General features: G+C 37.3%; 2 protein-coding genes across 3 annotated transcripts; both read left to right on the forward strand.

The window, feature by feature from the left end:
• Positions 1-46: 46 nt before the first annotated feature.
• Positions 47-9,186, forward strand: LOC100635004 (uncharacterized). 2 transcript variants are annotated; one of them, XM_019993880.1, is made up of 11 exons: positions 47-164; positions 1,938-2,465; positions 2,584-2,891; positions 3,861-6,164; positions 6,281-6,681; positions 6,839-6,923; positions 7,007-7,150; positions 7,451-7,620; positions 7,673-7,826; positions 8,410-8,553; positions 8,757-9,183. In XM_019993880.1, exons 2-11 carry the CDS (start codon positions 1,949-1,951, stop codon positions 8,913-8,915), a joined length of 4,386 nt encoding a protein of 1,461 aa, XP_019849439.1. In that variant the 5' UTR covers positions 47-164; positions 1,938-1,948; the 3' UTR covers positions 8,916-9,183. The 2 variants fall into 2 exon arrangements, with proteins under 2 accessions (XP_019849439.1, XP_003382443.3); XM_003382395.3 differs by lacking the exon at positions 47-164 and adding an exon at positions 1,372-1,776 and having other exon boundaries at positions 8,757-9,186.
• Positions 9,187-10,993: 1,807 nt separating this feature from the next.
• Positions 10,994-16,537, forward strand: LOC109580611 (uncharacterized). The gene is made up of 10 exons (XM_019993984.1): positions 10,994-11,073; positions 11,120-11,249; positions 11,306-11,573; positions 13,875-14,015; positions 14,161-15,268; positions 15,321-15,426; positions 15,481-15,649; positions 15,873-16,042; positions 16,121-16,282; positions 16,327-16,537. Exons 2-10 carry the CDS (start codon positions 11,151-11,153, stop codon positions 16,462-16,464), a joined length of 2,361 nt encoding a protein of 786 aa, XP_019849543.1. The 5' UTR covers positions 10,994-11,073; positions 11,120-11,150; the 3' UTR covers positions 16,465-16,537.
• Positions 16,538-16,672: the final 135 nt, after the last annotated feature.

Raw genomic sequence — 16,672 nt, forward strand, 5'->3', positions numbered from 1 at the left:
TGTAATAACTATTTGTAGTTATTATAATATCTACCACACCTTGAGCCACACCTAGATCTGCATCTTCATATCTTGTACTCTTGCTTACTTGTGCTTGTAGCTGTAGTGTATTTTCATTGCAAGTCTCCTTTTATCAAAGTCTAATTGAGGCTCACCCATTCCAGGTATGGCATGTTTGGTCTAATTTGCGTAATAATTTTATTATGATATTAATGATTTATTGCCAGATGCAATATCATGATAACTTGTTGCACAGTGCTCAATGATTAATCTGCATTGTTTCCGTAATGATATCAGGCCAATTGCATTTTATGAACCCTCCTACACCCTCCCTTTGTAATACCTGGCCCACTGCCAATGTTCAGACAAGAATGGACACTATTATCAAACACTATAGACTATTGTGTCTGTCTGCATTATGCATGTGGGCGTATGTACACGCATGTATATATTTATGTATATATATCTATGCATATATGGATGGGGGCTTGTATGTACTTATCCTTATATATGAGCCCGATTTATTATGTGAGTGTATGTGCATGTGGTGATGAATATTACTAATAGTATTGTATTGTTTGATATCAGACACTTTGCTTCTTTTTTGTCATTGACTAATAGAAATCAACCAATTGTAAACCAATGTTTCTCTCATTAGTAAACTAAAGGGTGATGTAACATCCAGGGGTATTATTTATGCCGTCATAAAGTATACATGAGTGACTCCTCTGGATGATTAATAGATGAGATCTTATCAACTTAGAACTCTTAGGCTTATCCTTGTAAAGATAATTGATATTAATCTCCTTGTTACAGCTAATTTCCTCAAGATGCTAATCAATAACCACAAAATTCTTTCCATCACTATTTGTCTTTCTATATTTGTCTCTTGTTATCCTGTGTACTATGATGTGTTCTTCCTATGCTTGCCTTACTCAGCTCCAATCTGGAGGTCTGCCAAACTATAAGTACAACAAATAATTAATAAATAGTGCAGAAATGGTGTTAGAAGGAGCAATAGTACACCACTAGAATTCTTTTGATACCTTTGCTAGTATGTCACCGGTTGTGTGTACTAATACATGACTGGAGTGTCATATGTTTATATACTAATATTATTTGTTATGCAATATGCTTTATTATGTGTCATGAGTGATGCCTATAAAAGTATATGCTGGAATGTGTTAGTTATATAGTAGCATTGTGCACTGTATCTAGTTTACTTCAATCTTGCACTTAGAAATAGAAAATCAGTTTGTAAATGCTATCTTTACTGAGTGGTAATGTTTGTCAATTATCTAGGTAGAATTTTCATTCAGGCTATGCATGTTTACCCTCTGATACTTACCATTGTTGAGATATGAAACATCTCTCAAGTGCAAAATCGGTTCTGTAAAACTTGATAAAAAGCGATAAATTATTATAATTGGCAGAACTACTCTTAAAAGTGCAAATGACCGTCTTTATCTTAAGTAGACTAATTACACACGAGTAGTAGTGTAGCAGGAACAGGAAGCTCTTGATGTCATCGATTGAAGCCATTCCCTCTTTTGTAATGCGCATTCCCCTTGCCCTATATAGTACCACCCTTAACCACCAACCCAGCAGTATATAGCTTATTGTAGGAGTGCTGTAGTATAGTAATCAAGAGCTGCTTCATTGCTTTGCTGGACTCTGGCCTGTCCTCTTGATTTGTAGTTATGAGCACTGCTGTGGCTCTGCAGCTACCTATAAACTCAATGGAGACTAGCAATCAAATGAATGAGGAGGGATCTGGTTAGTTTAACATAGAAAAAGATAATAAGGAGACTGTACATTTGCTAATATGTCACTATTGCTATTACTAAGCAACTGAATTATTTTTGTTATTATTATTATTTTATTATTATTCAAACTAAATATATCAAATTACATATATTTTCCCTTCTCTTTGACAGGTGATAATGTAATGGCTGAACTCCAAAGCAAGCTAAAAGGAAGAGGAAAGATCAACCCAACACACACGACCAGTATAAGAATGTCAGGAGGGAGAGGAAAACAAGAAGAAAGTGTAGGAGAAGGGAGCTCCCATATCTTAAAAGAAGTCACTCTAAAGACACCTGTCCCACCAACACTATTGCCTGAAGACACAAGCTCCTCAGGACCAGTGTCTGGTAAAAGTGTTAAGATGATGAAGCTGAGGATAGAGAGCACTTCACCTGATATTGAGTCTCGTCAATCAAGTGGTCAGAATTACTCACCCAATGACTGCAACCACACGCCTACCACTATTCAGGTTGATATAACAGAGAGACCTGACAATGTGGAATCTCCAAACGAAAATGAGAGAAAGAAGCCAATGGTTTTTTCTGGTCACTCTTTATCTTCTTCGTTTATACAAGACTCAAAGTCAAAGGCAGAATCTTCTCCCGTTAGAAAATATTCGGCTCCTCTAGATAAAGCAACATGCGTCGCTAAGAATAAAGGTAGTGTTTTTGTTTTGTTGGCATAAATTATATCTTGATATGTCTTTGTATGTAGCTTAATAGCCAATCAAGCATTGTGAGCATTTCCTAATGCAATCTTATTGTGTCTTTCCTTTAGCTTCAAACCTCAGTGCTGTGACTAAAGGGAAAGGAGATGGTGTTTCTGATGAGGGAGGCGTGGGAGTCAGAGAGCTGGCACGTATATTCAGTGCTCGGAGTAAAGAGACTTCAAAGGAGAAAGTGACCGGTTTACATCGAAAGACTGTACCAAAAGGTATACATTGGTCGGCCAGTAGCCAGTCCTCTCTTACACCAGTAGTGGGTGATAGATTGGGTGCTACTCCTGGTGAGAAAGGCAAGGCTGATCAAGAATGCAAACAGGATGACAGCTGTGTTAAGAGCAATTTCTCAAGCAAAACAGTCAAAGTAAAAACTGTACTACAAATTTTCTGTAGTGCTATTTACTAGAATATCCTATACATTATACAATGTAGCTTGTTACTTGCAATATACAAATTAGATTTGGCAACTTGACAGATATTGGGTAGTATTTGTTGAGATGCATTTGTATGTATGCTGGACTCTTCTTAGTAGCAATATCATGTACTTATTGTTCCTATTCATTTGGTAGTACTAGTACATATCTTATTATTATCAGGCAGACTAGACAATAGAGGACAAATATAGTTCAATGGATGCATTGAACTAGACTAATAGATACTTGTCATTACCTTCTCTGTCACTTTAGCTTCTTAAATAGCTCAATACTTTACTATAATAAATTCCTTTTTAAGACCTTTTCACACTGACACACATTTTTAACTTAATTTTAAATGCTCCATTTAGCATTGTTAAATTGCTGATAGACATAGTACCGTATTTGACATGAAAGTACAGTTTGTTAGTTTGCATTATGACAACTCATTGAAGTGCATTAAACCACCTGTAGAGTGGTAGATGAGTTTGAAGTGACACATAAGCTAATTATAATGATATTTAAGACTATACATGGTATAGGGACTTGACATTAATGGAATATGTTAGCATAAACAAATGAAACACTTATATGTACAGTATTTACTACTGTGATAAAGACTCATGCACAAATTGCATGTTCACTACTGGGCAATCCTGGTCATAGGTCTACCATGAATGGTACAATGGTGCCATGGAATATTAGAATGGTATGTTCATTCATTACTGTTCAAAGCATTGTAGCAAGCACTTTGATGTTATATGATATCACAGTCGCTAAAAAGGTGAAAGTAAATATTTACTCAACTCCCTCAAATTCAATAAATTCTACAGCTGCTTTCTTACGTATAGAACTCATTTGTTAATTAGTTTAGTTCCTAACGATACTTGGCATTATGCACTAACTTGTGTTTATTATAGGAACAACTGACGACTGTATCGCCCAAGAAAAACGATTCTCATTACGAGAACATGTTCGCTGGCGATTGGACGTCACCAACTAAACCCTCACCCAGCCAACCCTCTAATGGATCGGAGAAAGGAGCAAGGAGGCCAGTGCCAACACCTCGTAAGAGTACCTCACCTTCTGCCTCCAGCGCAAATGAATACCTCAAAGAAGAAAGATCAGACTCGTCAGAAGGAGAGAGTGAAGATGAGGAGTATGTCTATGAACTGATAGAGGAGCTCAGGAAGAATAGAGATAGAGGCACAAAGGACCCGAATTGTCATAATTTGAAGAAACTTCAGTCAGAGCTAGAGTTACTAGAGGGTATTATCAGCCTTCCTCCCCTAGGAGAGGATAAAGAGAGTGCAGAAACAAGAGAAGCAGTGGACCCACACACTACAGGCAAGAATAAAGCAAAAGTGAGCAAGTCTAGTAGCAGTGCTTCTTCTATTGCAAAGCGTAACACACCAAAGCTGCTCAAGGAATTGAGGAAAGGTGTGGTCACTGATGTAGAGAAACCTTTGGAAGAAGAATACATCACAATGAGTTCCATTCGTCCATTAATGCTAACACTAAGCAGCACTCAAGAAGAAAGCGAGTATCATACACCAGTGATACCTACTAACAAAACTAACAGCAAGACTTCACTGAATAGTAATGCAGGATCACCAACAAGAACACCAAGTAATGCAATGAGAGGCAATGTCACTGCTTCTCCCGTTAATGTACGACCAAGCAGTAGCCTAAAAGAAGAGAAGGAGGAGAATAAAGAACAGAACAAGTACTTGACAATGAAACGTCCTACGGAAGAAGAAGAGATGAGCAGAGGAGAGGAACAAAACCAGTACATGACAATGAGGCATCCCTCCGTTTTACTGAAACCAGTGACACAGCAAGGAGGAGGAGGAGGAGCTGGGAAAGGATTGTCAGACTGGAAGAGAAGCCAAGGCTCAATTTTTGCATCAGAAATGATTAATTTCATGGATCAACAGGAGAGCCTCTATTGCAAGATACCAGAGAGACGACCAATCACACTCGATGATATATCCTGCCCTACTACCGAATCATTATCAGACGACACTACAAGTGAGAAATACATTGACGTGTGCAATATTCCTTTCAAGCCACACCCATCTCCTGTAAAACAGACCACGCCCATTAGCTCCAGGCATCAGTTTCCTCCTCCCATTCCTAATCGTCCTCTCGTTGGACCAGCAGCTCCTAAAATAACAAGGTCAAATCCAATATTTTCATCAAAAGTGGGTAAGGACTCCATCCATTTTACAGGTGGGGATTTTCCGCCTCCACTTTTGCCTCCAAAGTCTGAAAGTCTTTTGAGAGAGCAGGGAATATTTGAGCCTTCAAAGAGTCCTCCACTAGTGGGAGGGAAAGGAGGAGGAAAGGTAAAATCAAAAAGTGAAAAGAAAGCGGGCAGAATCATCAACAGGTCTCCTATACTTGAAGCTCCTCCAAAACCAGACAGTGCAAAGAACTTGATACGAGCATTAAAGAAAGAAGCATTTGCCACCAAATCAAATCCTGAGCCTCGTAGGCCACTTCCTCTTCCAGCTTCAGCGTCGGTTTCCTCTCGTAAGACAAGTGAAGCAGTAATGCCTGACTGTACCTCACTTGATAGTAAAAGCACTCCATTGCAGCATGCCACATCATCTCCCAACTTCCTGTTAGTAAACAAGCCTTCATCTCCCATACCTATAGCAGCTTCAGTTCCAACTGACACTCCAAAACTCTCCCTACTCTCTGGCTCCTCTCCTCCTCTTCCTCTTTTTTCTTCATCTCCTGGTTTTGAGCGAAAAGGCGTCGTGAGGCGTAAACAGAATAAAAAAGCTGCTGATATCAGTCGCAAGATAAACCGTGACTCACTAGCAGTTATACTGTGCAATAAAGACATCATAACAGAGCAACTGAAGCAGAAGAGCATTGATAGGAAAGAAACTAGAGCTGATTGGCTAAGTTCATCTCCCTCACACTCTCCCCAGAAAGACACTCTCGTTCATTCACTAGGACAGATACTTGTAGATATATCATCACTCCTTGATGATAAGGAAGATCATTTGAAAGATGACGGAGCAAATGATGAGGATTCACTTGTTGATCTGATTGAGAGTGAACTGAACGTTGCGCTACACAATAACCCGTCATACACCACCAGCTTCAATAACGTTAACTCTACTGAGGAAGATGAAGACTACAATGTTGTCATTACTGATAAAGATGTACAAGATGTTGTCAAGTACTTTGACGAGAATCGGTCTGATGAGGTATATAATGTGCATATACCTTTTATTTTGTACAACTATGTTAGCATACAAACTGCCTTCACATTACGATAATAGAAACTTTTTTCATATCTAAACTACTATATCTTCCTTTATAGAGTGCGACTGATGATTTTGACTCTCCAAGAGCTCAAAACAAAGCTGCATTGTCCCGTTCATTCAGTGATGCAATGCTGATAGACTCTCCTGATGACATACTTCGCTCAGACAGTGTCTCCTCTCTGCCTGATACTAATGACCACAGTTCATCACCTTCCGATGAAGAATACATGGAAATACTTGATGTCAGTAAATCCATTACTGTAGCTGCAGAGAAGCTTGCTATAAGGCGTGGCAGTTCCATTAACGCTCCTCTAATGCCGTCAGACAGGAAGCACTCGCTACCTAATGGAGTTGGTTATTTTACTAGTTCAGGCGGTATTATTACTAGTAAGACAAGTGGAGTTGTTGTTGAAGTGCCTCCTGGGGTTGTACCCAAAGGAAGGAGACAGAAACTATGGTAATGATGCATTAGAACTGCTAGCTGTACTATAGTAGAAGTGGGTGGGATGAGAGCCTTTTATGTACACGAATTAGCAGCTATTGGTATTGTGGGTTTCTAATTTGTCTGTGTTAATAGTGTAAAGTATGTGTTTTATATTTTTAATACTTTGTAGGTTTGAAGTCCATCAAAGCGTGTATAGGGACACTGATCCTGAAGATGCATATTCTGCATTTTCAAACCCAGGCAATGAGAGTAAAGTAAGTTATTGTAATTATTATACTATATCACTCTCTCTTCCTTCTTCCTATTTCTTTCCTTGATTGCATTTCTTTTATTTCAGTCAGATAATATGAAAAAGAAAGAGAGTAAGATACAACTGAGTCCTATAGTGTTCATTGGTCCGCCTGATGCGATACTTCGTAAACCATTAAAGATTAACATACCTCACTGTGTGCCTACTGATACAAGTGCATGGCATGTCAAGGTAAAGTTATTTAATATGGAATCTCCAATACTTCAGTTCCAAGAGAATCCTGAACAGTTCATGCATGTACATGTACTTTCCTATTGTGGTGGCATTGGCCGTCATAAAAGGAGAGGTGTCATACATAACCAATTACAAAATAATTGAGTGTACTATGAAGTAGTGGGTGCACTGCGTAGGACTTGCCTTATGCTTATAGTAATGTTTTAGTTTGTGGTTTATGCTCTGTATCAACACACTACCATCCTAACCTCACTCACTTTAGATAGCTATACCATATTTTTATGTATTCCATTTTAGATTCAAGGGCGTGGTCACAACAGTCGTTCCGATGAGTGGGTGTCATTAACTCAAGCCTCTGGTCATTTTCTTCCAAGACCAGGAACTAACAAGAAGAGTTTTAAAAATTCGACTTATCAGATTCACCCAAACTATGCCAGGATAAAAACGAAGATACCTGGCTGTTTCAGGCAAGTTACTTAAAATAGAACTGATGTCATTATCACATGTATCTATTAATAGGCTTGTTGGTCGTCCTATTGCACAGAATCCTAATAAAGTAGTAAAGAAGATGGTTTGTTCAATATACACAGAAACACAAAGAGAATCATCAGTTGATGATATGCCCACTAGAGTCAAAGTCTTTTTTGTTAATGCAGTACTAGACTCAGTCGAGGTTTGTTATATTAGTATAACACTATTTATAATTTAATGATCTTCTAAAGCGTACAATGTTTTTATGTTGCATAAAATTTGAGCAAGTTTTAATTAAAATTGTTTAAAGTTCCTTCAAAAGACAATGAACTTTGACCTAATTTTTCCAAAAATGATAAGAATTTTTAATTTTTGTATTTGTCCTTATGTCGTTTATCAAGTTTGAGTTGATTCCAATCAAATTTGAATTTTTTATGCATTTAAAAGTTGCTCAAAATTTTGCCAAAAATGAAAGGGAAAGAATTTTTCATTTTTATAATTTTTTCTAAAACATATACATGTCCTTATGTCATTTATCAAGTTTGAGTTGATTCCGATCAAATTTGAATTTATTATGAATTTTTAAAGTTGCTCAAAAATTGGGCAAAAGTCCCTGTACTGTAGTATAGGAACTTTGACCAAATTTCATTTTAAAAAGATATGAGAAAATTTTTCATTTTATTACGTTTACATATTACATTTTTTACATGTTTTTAATCAAAAAATATTGTAATTTTTAATTGGGATTTATTTCTTTTGTTTATTAATTTTTGCTTTTTGTATAGGCTCTTGACAGAGCTCTTACTAGTGAGGGGTACTCATGCTTAGAGAGAAATATACCAATGGTTGTATATGGCAACAAGACTGATCTTGAAGTATCCATCATCACTGAGACCTTCCAGCAGAAAAGAACCATCTTGCACTCACAGGTGAGCTACTAATATTGCATTCTTTATCTTTAGTATAATTTTATAAGGCTTGCCTTATACATAAGGCATTGAATTAAAGCCTTGTCATTAATAATGATTAATTATATATGCATTGGAAGCATGCCCAAAAATTAGGATTGGTTTGCATTCCAATTGTTCTTTGCCAGTAAAATAAAGCTAATACTAATACTCTTTTTTATTAGGTTATTCCATATGCAATGTTTTGGAGAGCCACGCGAATTGGAAGTGCTCGAATTACTCTTGATGTTGATGGTGCAATATTGAAAAGAAACAAGCTTCTAAAATTAACAGTTTCCCAGTCAAGCATGGAAACACTTGAGATGGAGTTTATGCTACCCTGAGGATCATTCATTTAAATGACACTTTGCATGTTACACTCATTTTTCTGTTGTTTTTCTGTTATTTTTGTCACAGTTATTATTTATTATAACAATTAGATTTAACATAACTAGCCCTGCCTCGATGAAGTTCAAAGCCAGAGCATGTGTTCTCACCTTATTCTCGTTTCTGTTCTTTCTCTTTGTTTCTTATTTCATTCTTTTCACTTCAAAAGGTAATAAATGTATTATGCTTTAAATATTTGGCTGCAAACATAAAAATACTCTAAAATAATGTTTGAGCATGCACATGCTGCCAAAAACATAAAGTATGAGTAGGTCACATTCTTCTATGATAGACTATCATTTACTTTATTAGATAACTCAGGGTGGGTCCATGACAGAGGCAAACAATACTATGACAAGAGTCGCTCTTTCGACCATATAAGGCATAAATTTCTTGTTATTGGTTCAATGAGTTGGATTGGTTCCTCACTGATAGCTCACATAGCAAGAGAGGATAGAGGCAGGGTGGTAGGAGTGGAAGATTCACTCAATATTGAGCCTAACAAACTAAAGTGGTACAGGATAACCAGGTTGCATCAATTAGGAGTGCCTGCTTTGTTTGTTGATTTATCAAAAAACATAAGTGCCGAATTAATGATTGCAACACAGACCGTTGGAGTCAACACTAATAGTTATCATACTATAGTCTATATCCCAACAGCACTGTTTGATAAGAGAAGACTCAATGACACGGAGGTGTTAGCAGCACAATTAGATCACTTTCATAATTTATTGTTTTACGTCTCTTCATGCCCACATACAAAGTTAATACTAGTATTACCATCAATAAAGAGGGTACAACAGTCCCCAGTCCAGCGTTCATGGATTAGGGCATTTGAGCGACTACTATTATCAAGGAATAGTGGGATTACTAGTGCTTCCTTAGTAAGTGTAGGTGAAACATGTGGACCATGGAGTGATCCTCTTTATGATTTCATTGCTAGCAATAGTCTCTCATCTTGCTGTTGGTATATCTCAGATCTCACGAAGAAATTATATCTTTATATCAATAGTGAAGAGAAGGAATGGAAGCCTGCAGAAGATTGTCCACAAGATTTTGATACAGTATCATCTCTAAAAGTTAAGGAGAGACAAATGGAAGACTGGAGAGAGTCTTATACAAAATACCTGTCACTCCAGACACAAAATGTCACTGTGGGCCATTATTTGATGTTTAATTCTCATTATCGATGGGGTGCAAAGGCTCAGGCTAACAAGATGAGTTATATAGCAGATTGGTACTTATCTGCAATGAGATATACACAAAGCAACCTAACAATATTCCACGATCATCTAGAACAAGGATTTCAAAACAGACTTATTTTGTATTCTCAGGGAAGAACAGTATTTGTGAAAGTCAAGTCATTGAATAAGCGAATATCACATGATCAGAGATTCTATATGACATTCAATTACTTACTGGATCATCCAGAAATATATCAAATAGTGATGACTGATATCAGAGACACTGTATTCAAGAGTGACCCAATGAGAGCAATGAGTATGATTGGAGACTATCTATTCATTGATAATGATGGTCCCTTTTACTTTAGAGTAAGTGATCTCAAGTGGTTGAAACAGATGACAGAGGTTTGCTACGAATGGTCTCCATTCCTAGAGGAAACGCTATTCATGTATGGATGCTTTGATAACGGTTTTATTGGAGGGTCCCGTCAAATGATGCTCTCAGTACTTAGCCACATGATAGTGCTACTGAATAAGGCTGATATCAGTTCAGTGTGCGATCAAGTGACTGCCAACATTGTAGCTCATGGTTTCTTTTATGAATCCATGTATGCTGGCTACCCATTGACTAGTGGGTTTATGACTGGTATTACTGGGCCACAAGGCATCTGCATAAAACATAAACCCAGAGAGATTAAGAGGGTGTAACAAATCCCCCCTGCCTCTTTTTTCTTCCTTTCCTATGAATGTGTGTTTACAATTAGTGTACAATCTGTTTAGACTGGTTGCTAACCTTTGTAAGGCTTCCTGAGTCATCACTACTATAAATAAACCTTTATTCACTCTATCACTGTTTGTTAATAAATTCAATTTTGTGCCAGTGAGTGACAGTGCCAGCTAGAGGAGAGGAAGAAGAACACAGTAACAAGTGGTAAGTCTACCAATGACAGTGCAGTCAATGAAGTTTGTATGGATAGATAACACATTATAACCTGGTGCTTCTTCATAATGTCAGACTATGCTGTTGAGATATCACAACACTCTAGAGTCATAATCCTTCAGGGGACTCTAAAGAAAGCTCCACAACTCAACAAAAGAGGAAGAAAAGTGAGTCACCACTATAGCATCATTACAATACTCATCATTTATAATTTATTGTTAAGAAATGGAAGGACAGGTACATTGTTCTACGTGCTTGCAAGACTCTTGAATGCTTCAAGTCAAAAAAAGCTCTGGAATCATCAAAATCTCCACGAAAAGTCATTGACATACGCGAGTGCATTAACCTTGAGGTGGGACTGGAGTACAAGGAGCTCCAGCACATATTCAGTCTTGGGACTTTCAAGAGAGCTTTCTTCTTTGCAGCCCCTAGTGATGCCCTTATGCTCCAGTGGGTGGATAACATTGAGAAAGTAAAGAATGCCATTGAAGGTTAGTTTGATTGTGTGACCAAAAGGGCCGTCTTTCTCCTAATGGCACTGACACTTGTACCAATATACTTTGTAGGGAATGACACTGTGTTATAACACACACTCCTATTACCATTGGTGGTAGTGCTTTAATGTAGTTTGAGCTTGCATGGAGTGAGTGGGTTAGATTGATATGCCAATTTGCTAGCCTATACCTATACATATGATTTTACCTGTTTAGTATATGCCATTGGTGGTAGTGCTTTAATGTAGTTTGAGCTTGCATGGAGTGAGTGGGTTAGACTGATACGCCAATTTGCTAGCCTATACCTATACATATAAATTTACCTGTTTAGTATATGCAGTATTTGAATTGTGTCTTTGCTATAAAGGGCACCTTGGCATTGATACTGGTGTATAATGTCTTGGCGATTGTCTTGTGGGAACGGGTCTTGCTTATTATTAACACATCACCTTTACTATTCATAGAGCATCCTGCCATCTCTCTCATCCTTATATCCATCTATTTCTTTATCTCTCTCTCTTCTCTCTCACTGTGTGCTTAAGCCAAATTGTGTTATTTAATTCATTTCCTCTCTCCCTTCTAATAAATATCCCTTTGGTGGCATATGAAAGTTTGTATACAGAAACCTATAGGAGACATCATTATGACAGTGAGCTTTTGCATGTACGTGTTCGTTTATTATTATGCTTTACATTATAATGTTGACACTGATGGACTATCTAATCAAGCAAAAATAAACTGAGGCTACGAATATACAGAAACTGTAAATTGTATACATAAAAGAATAAGATCAACATCTCATGCAATCAATGACTAAGCTACACACAAAGAAACTTTTGTTAGAAGTCAAAATGTAACCAAAGAGAAGCTGCAAGTTGCAATGTATATAAGTGCTTTCCTTTCTTGTGTTATGTCATCTTGTTGTTTACTAGTTCTGATATATTTGATAACAAAATCCTTGGTATTTCTGATATTGTATTAGTGGATTCATAATTAGGTACTCTAGTATGTGTCTTATGAAAGGTGGGTCCCACTCTTCATCCTTTGTTGTGTCTTTTAAACTATTTGGTGGGTCATTCCATCTCGCTATATCTCCTCTCTGTTATGCATTAGAGTGCCTGTTATGGTATATTACTATACTTTAGTTACCAAAAACACACGCACAATGCTACGCCAACTCACAACCACACACATCATGCTGTCATTGCTGATGAGACACAGTCATATGATTTATTGTTAAGTACAGCGGTGGCAAGAGCTGTATTTAGTAAATGACAGCTGGCAGTGTCTGTGGGCTTGTGTTCAGTTTTGGCAGTGCCAGGTACTTTTGTTGACTGCATTTTTTGGATAGTATACTGCTGTGTTGTGCTTGTTGTATAAAGGGAAAGTTAATCCTAAGCCATTACTATAAACAACATTTCTAAATATTCAATAGTAAGAAAGGATATGACTCAAGCACATTACGCCATGTCATACTGATGCTGTCTGTCCCTCTATGGCTACTAAAACAAGTACCTTGGTCCTTGTTTGTTATGCATGTATATTTTCAACTGCTAATTGGTTCTCTGCTATTCTAATGCAGCTGTGTTTACTGTGCATATATGTCTTGTCTATTGTACGCTGGTTTATTTATAATTTCCAACTCATGTTTGATATTTCAAAGACAAACCATTTGACTACCTCTTTGTTTGTCTTTTGTTTAGTCATTGAACCTGTTTACAATCCATACACTCCCAACAGCAACTGTTGGAGTCCTGTCAACCAAACATGCCTACTTATATTAATCATTGCCTTCTCATTTCTCCTTTAAGAGAACTACCTTTATACAGCATCTAGTATTCTTTGTCTTATGTACATTGCTAGCTATAAGATTAGCATTGTGTTGGCATTATAGTGTTGGCATTAGTAGCCAGTAAAGGCGTGACATACAGAGGAATGTGTGTAGGTAGACATGATTCATCTACCAGGACAAACAACCCTCAGATACACCTCATCCTTGGATAGTGTCTTATTTGATATTGTCTTCCTTTTAATGCATTTTAATGCATAGCCTATTACATTACATGAATTAGACTAATCACTTGTTCCCATTAATTGTATTAAGTGCATATGTACATCCATCACCTGGTGCCATTTAGTATTCATTAGTTTGAGTGTCACCCATTATTTGTTCTCTTAAGCACTTAAGAGATACCAAACACCTTTTATCTTGCTCTATTGTTGAATATCAATCAATGATCTCAAGAATTGATGATCTATATCTGTCAATCACATTATTCATTGTTACTGTCATTACAGGTGACAGGATCAGGATACTTGATATTGGTCTAAGAAAGAGCCCAATGCGTACTTTGGGTAGCTTGTGCACTAGCACGTCAATGTCAAAGATGTATTCATCCAACATGACCATCAGTCAAATGGGCTCCGTATCGAATATTAGTAAGTAGTATATGGAAGTATCTATGTTACTGCTACACTGAGATCATAGTTCAATATTTTAAATTATATTTATGCTGTATATTTGATTATTATTATTTATTTGGCAATGGTTCATGTTAGCAATTTCTTATTATTATTATGACAGGTCATGATGTTACGTCTGATAATGAGCACTCGCCATCGCATACTTCGACCATTGATAGCAGATACACTTCGTCATCATCATCTCCCCGTCATCACTCCAGCACTTTTCATAATACTCACACTCCTCCTGGCAGTAACTCTCCTCAGCACAGACCACACCAGAAAAGCGTCAGTCCACCTCACAAAAGAGGACACTATTACGTTAACGTCTCACCACGCCCACCTTTATCACCTACTGAGACTCCGCCCAGTTTGTCGCCAAATAGAACCCCAGAAAAAACTTCTGTTGGAGTTAAGAAGCCTTTACCATCCGGGGTGAGTGGGCATCATCCGTACAGCAAGATACAGCAACATTCACCAAAACATGTAGTCACGGGGAAGATCCCTCCGCCAAAAATAGCATCCTCGAAAACTCAAGCAGAGAAGGTTGATTCCACCAACCCATTTAGTGCTATGATTAGTCATCAATCACAAAAAGTTGAAGACTCGTCTTTCCAGAGACACGTCGATAAAGGAGAAAGCGGAGGAGGAAGTCTTCATGGCATGCGTCGCTCTTTTCGCTATCGACAGATAACGCTTAAAAAAGAGAAGGCAATATTCAGTGAGGTATATGAAGAAGGGGAGGAGGAGGAGGAGGAAGAGGAGGAGTACAGCAGTGATGAGACTGACAGGGAACAAAGCACAGAGAGAGGGATAGAAGAGACGACCGAACCCTCTCTGTACAAGAAGAAAAAGTTGGCTAAATCCAGTCCTAATTTAAGCGAGATTGGGAGGTCTAAAGGACCCAGGAAGAGAATCAACACTGGAACTGGACGACACAAAATTGCCGGAGCCTCTACTATAGATAACAATAATGAGGAGTCATTCTTTTCCCCAACCTCTTATCAACCGGCTTGCAGTTATTCAAAAGTCACTGTTGTTGGGGTTAAGGTTTCAAACTGTCCAATGAATGAGCTACTCCCTCCACCACCACTGCAGCTAAAGGAGCAGAGAAAGAGTGGGTCTCTTCGTAATTCAATCAGTGATGGTGCACTCTGTCCTTCTCCCTTACCACCCGACACTTTGTGTCAATTTGGTGACGATGAAGATGATATTGTCCTACCAAACAGGTACATACATTACCATTTATTATTATTATACATTAATTATGTATTGTGTTAGGTTTTCAAATGAACACAGTTTTGATGTCTCCAGTGTCAATTCCCTTGATGCTATTGTTGTTGCCCCACCATTAATGTTCAATGACGAAGAACAAAAGAATGACAAAGTAGGGACATTTCCCAGAAATGAAGCAGCTTACGTTATAATTTGCATTGATTAGGTGAAAGGGATTTCATTAGAGCCTGATGAAATAACAGTGAGACTTAAAAAAGACAAAGAAACTGAAGAAGAGGAAGAAGAAGATGAAGTTAGCAGGCGAAGCACAGAGTCCAGTGACACTGGCTACACAAGCAGTCCAAGCTACAACAAGAAAAATACTGAGACTAGAGGTATATTGTGTGTACATCAATCAGTACATGTATAAGTACTAATAACAATAGTGTCTATGATGCTGAGAACTCATTTAGTGCCAACAAGCCATAAACAAAACCCACATTATTGCCATATTGTTACTTCTATGTACCGTATTTAATGCAAAATACCCATTTAGTTACTACAATCTAGTGTATCATAATACTTACTATAGTGAATTATACTCTCTCTTTTTTGCAGGTAGTGAGAGCTGGTCTTCAGATGTGCCACCATTGCCACGTTCGGCAGAAAGAACTTGCATACCTCTTGTATTCTATACGAGGAATGTTTGGAAACCAAGCGGTAAGGGGAAAGACCTTATTGGTATCCAAGTTTGCCTTGTGGAAGAGCATTGTCAAGGACTGATTAATGTAAGTGTGCAATATAACAAATTAAAAGCTAATTTTTTAATATGTCAAAGCAGAAGTTGATTAATTTTCTACATACAGGACTTGCTGGCATTAAAAGAGTTGGAAGGCTATTATCAGGTTGAAAGTGAAGTTGAGCAAGGGCCCAACTCGGTCACAACTCCAACCAGTGATGTAATGACTGTTGAAACATCATTGGAGGATCTTGAGTTTGGTTTCAAAGTCATCAAGAGCACGCAAAAGGTAAAAACAACATAATATTTACATTTTGATCTCTTTTACTTTAGGACATGTTCAAGAAGAAAGTGAAGGCGTTTGATTTTGAAGTAAAGAACTTATTCAACGAAAGTAAAAAGCCTTTCTCGTGCGAGGTTCAAATTAAATGTTTGAATGAGATTGTGACAATACCCATTGAGTTTGATTAATATACTCCTAGCTCTACATGTATGTGTCATTATTATTGTAAATAAACTATTATTATTATTATTATTATTATTATTATTATTATTATTATTATTATTATTATTATTATTATTATTATTATTATTATTATTATTGTCTTATTATCTAACTAACAAATAGCAGTAACCTAACATTAATACATATAATTGTAATTATAATTAATACTAATTT

Source organism: Amphimedon queenslandica, unplaced genomic scaffold (genome assembly GCF_000090795.2).
Source record: "Amphimedon queenslandica unplaced genomic scaffold, v1.1 AMPQUscaffold_13521, whole genome shotgun sequence".
Classification (NCBI taxonomy): domain Eukaryota; kingdom Metazoa; phylum Porifera; class Demospongiae; order Haplosclerida; family Niphatidae; genus Amphimedon; species Amphimedon queenslandica.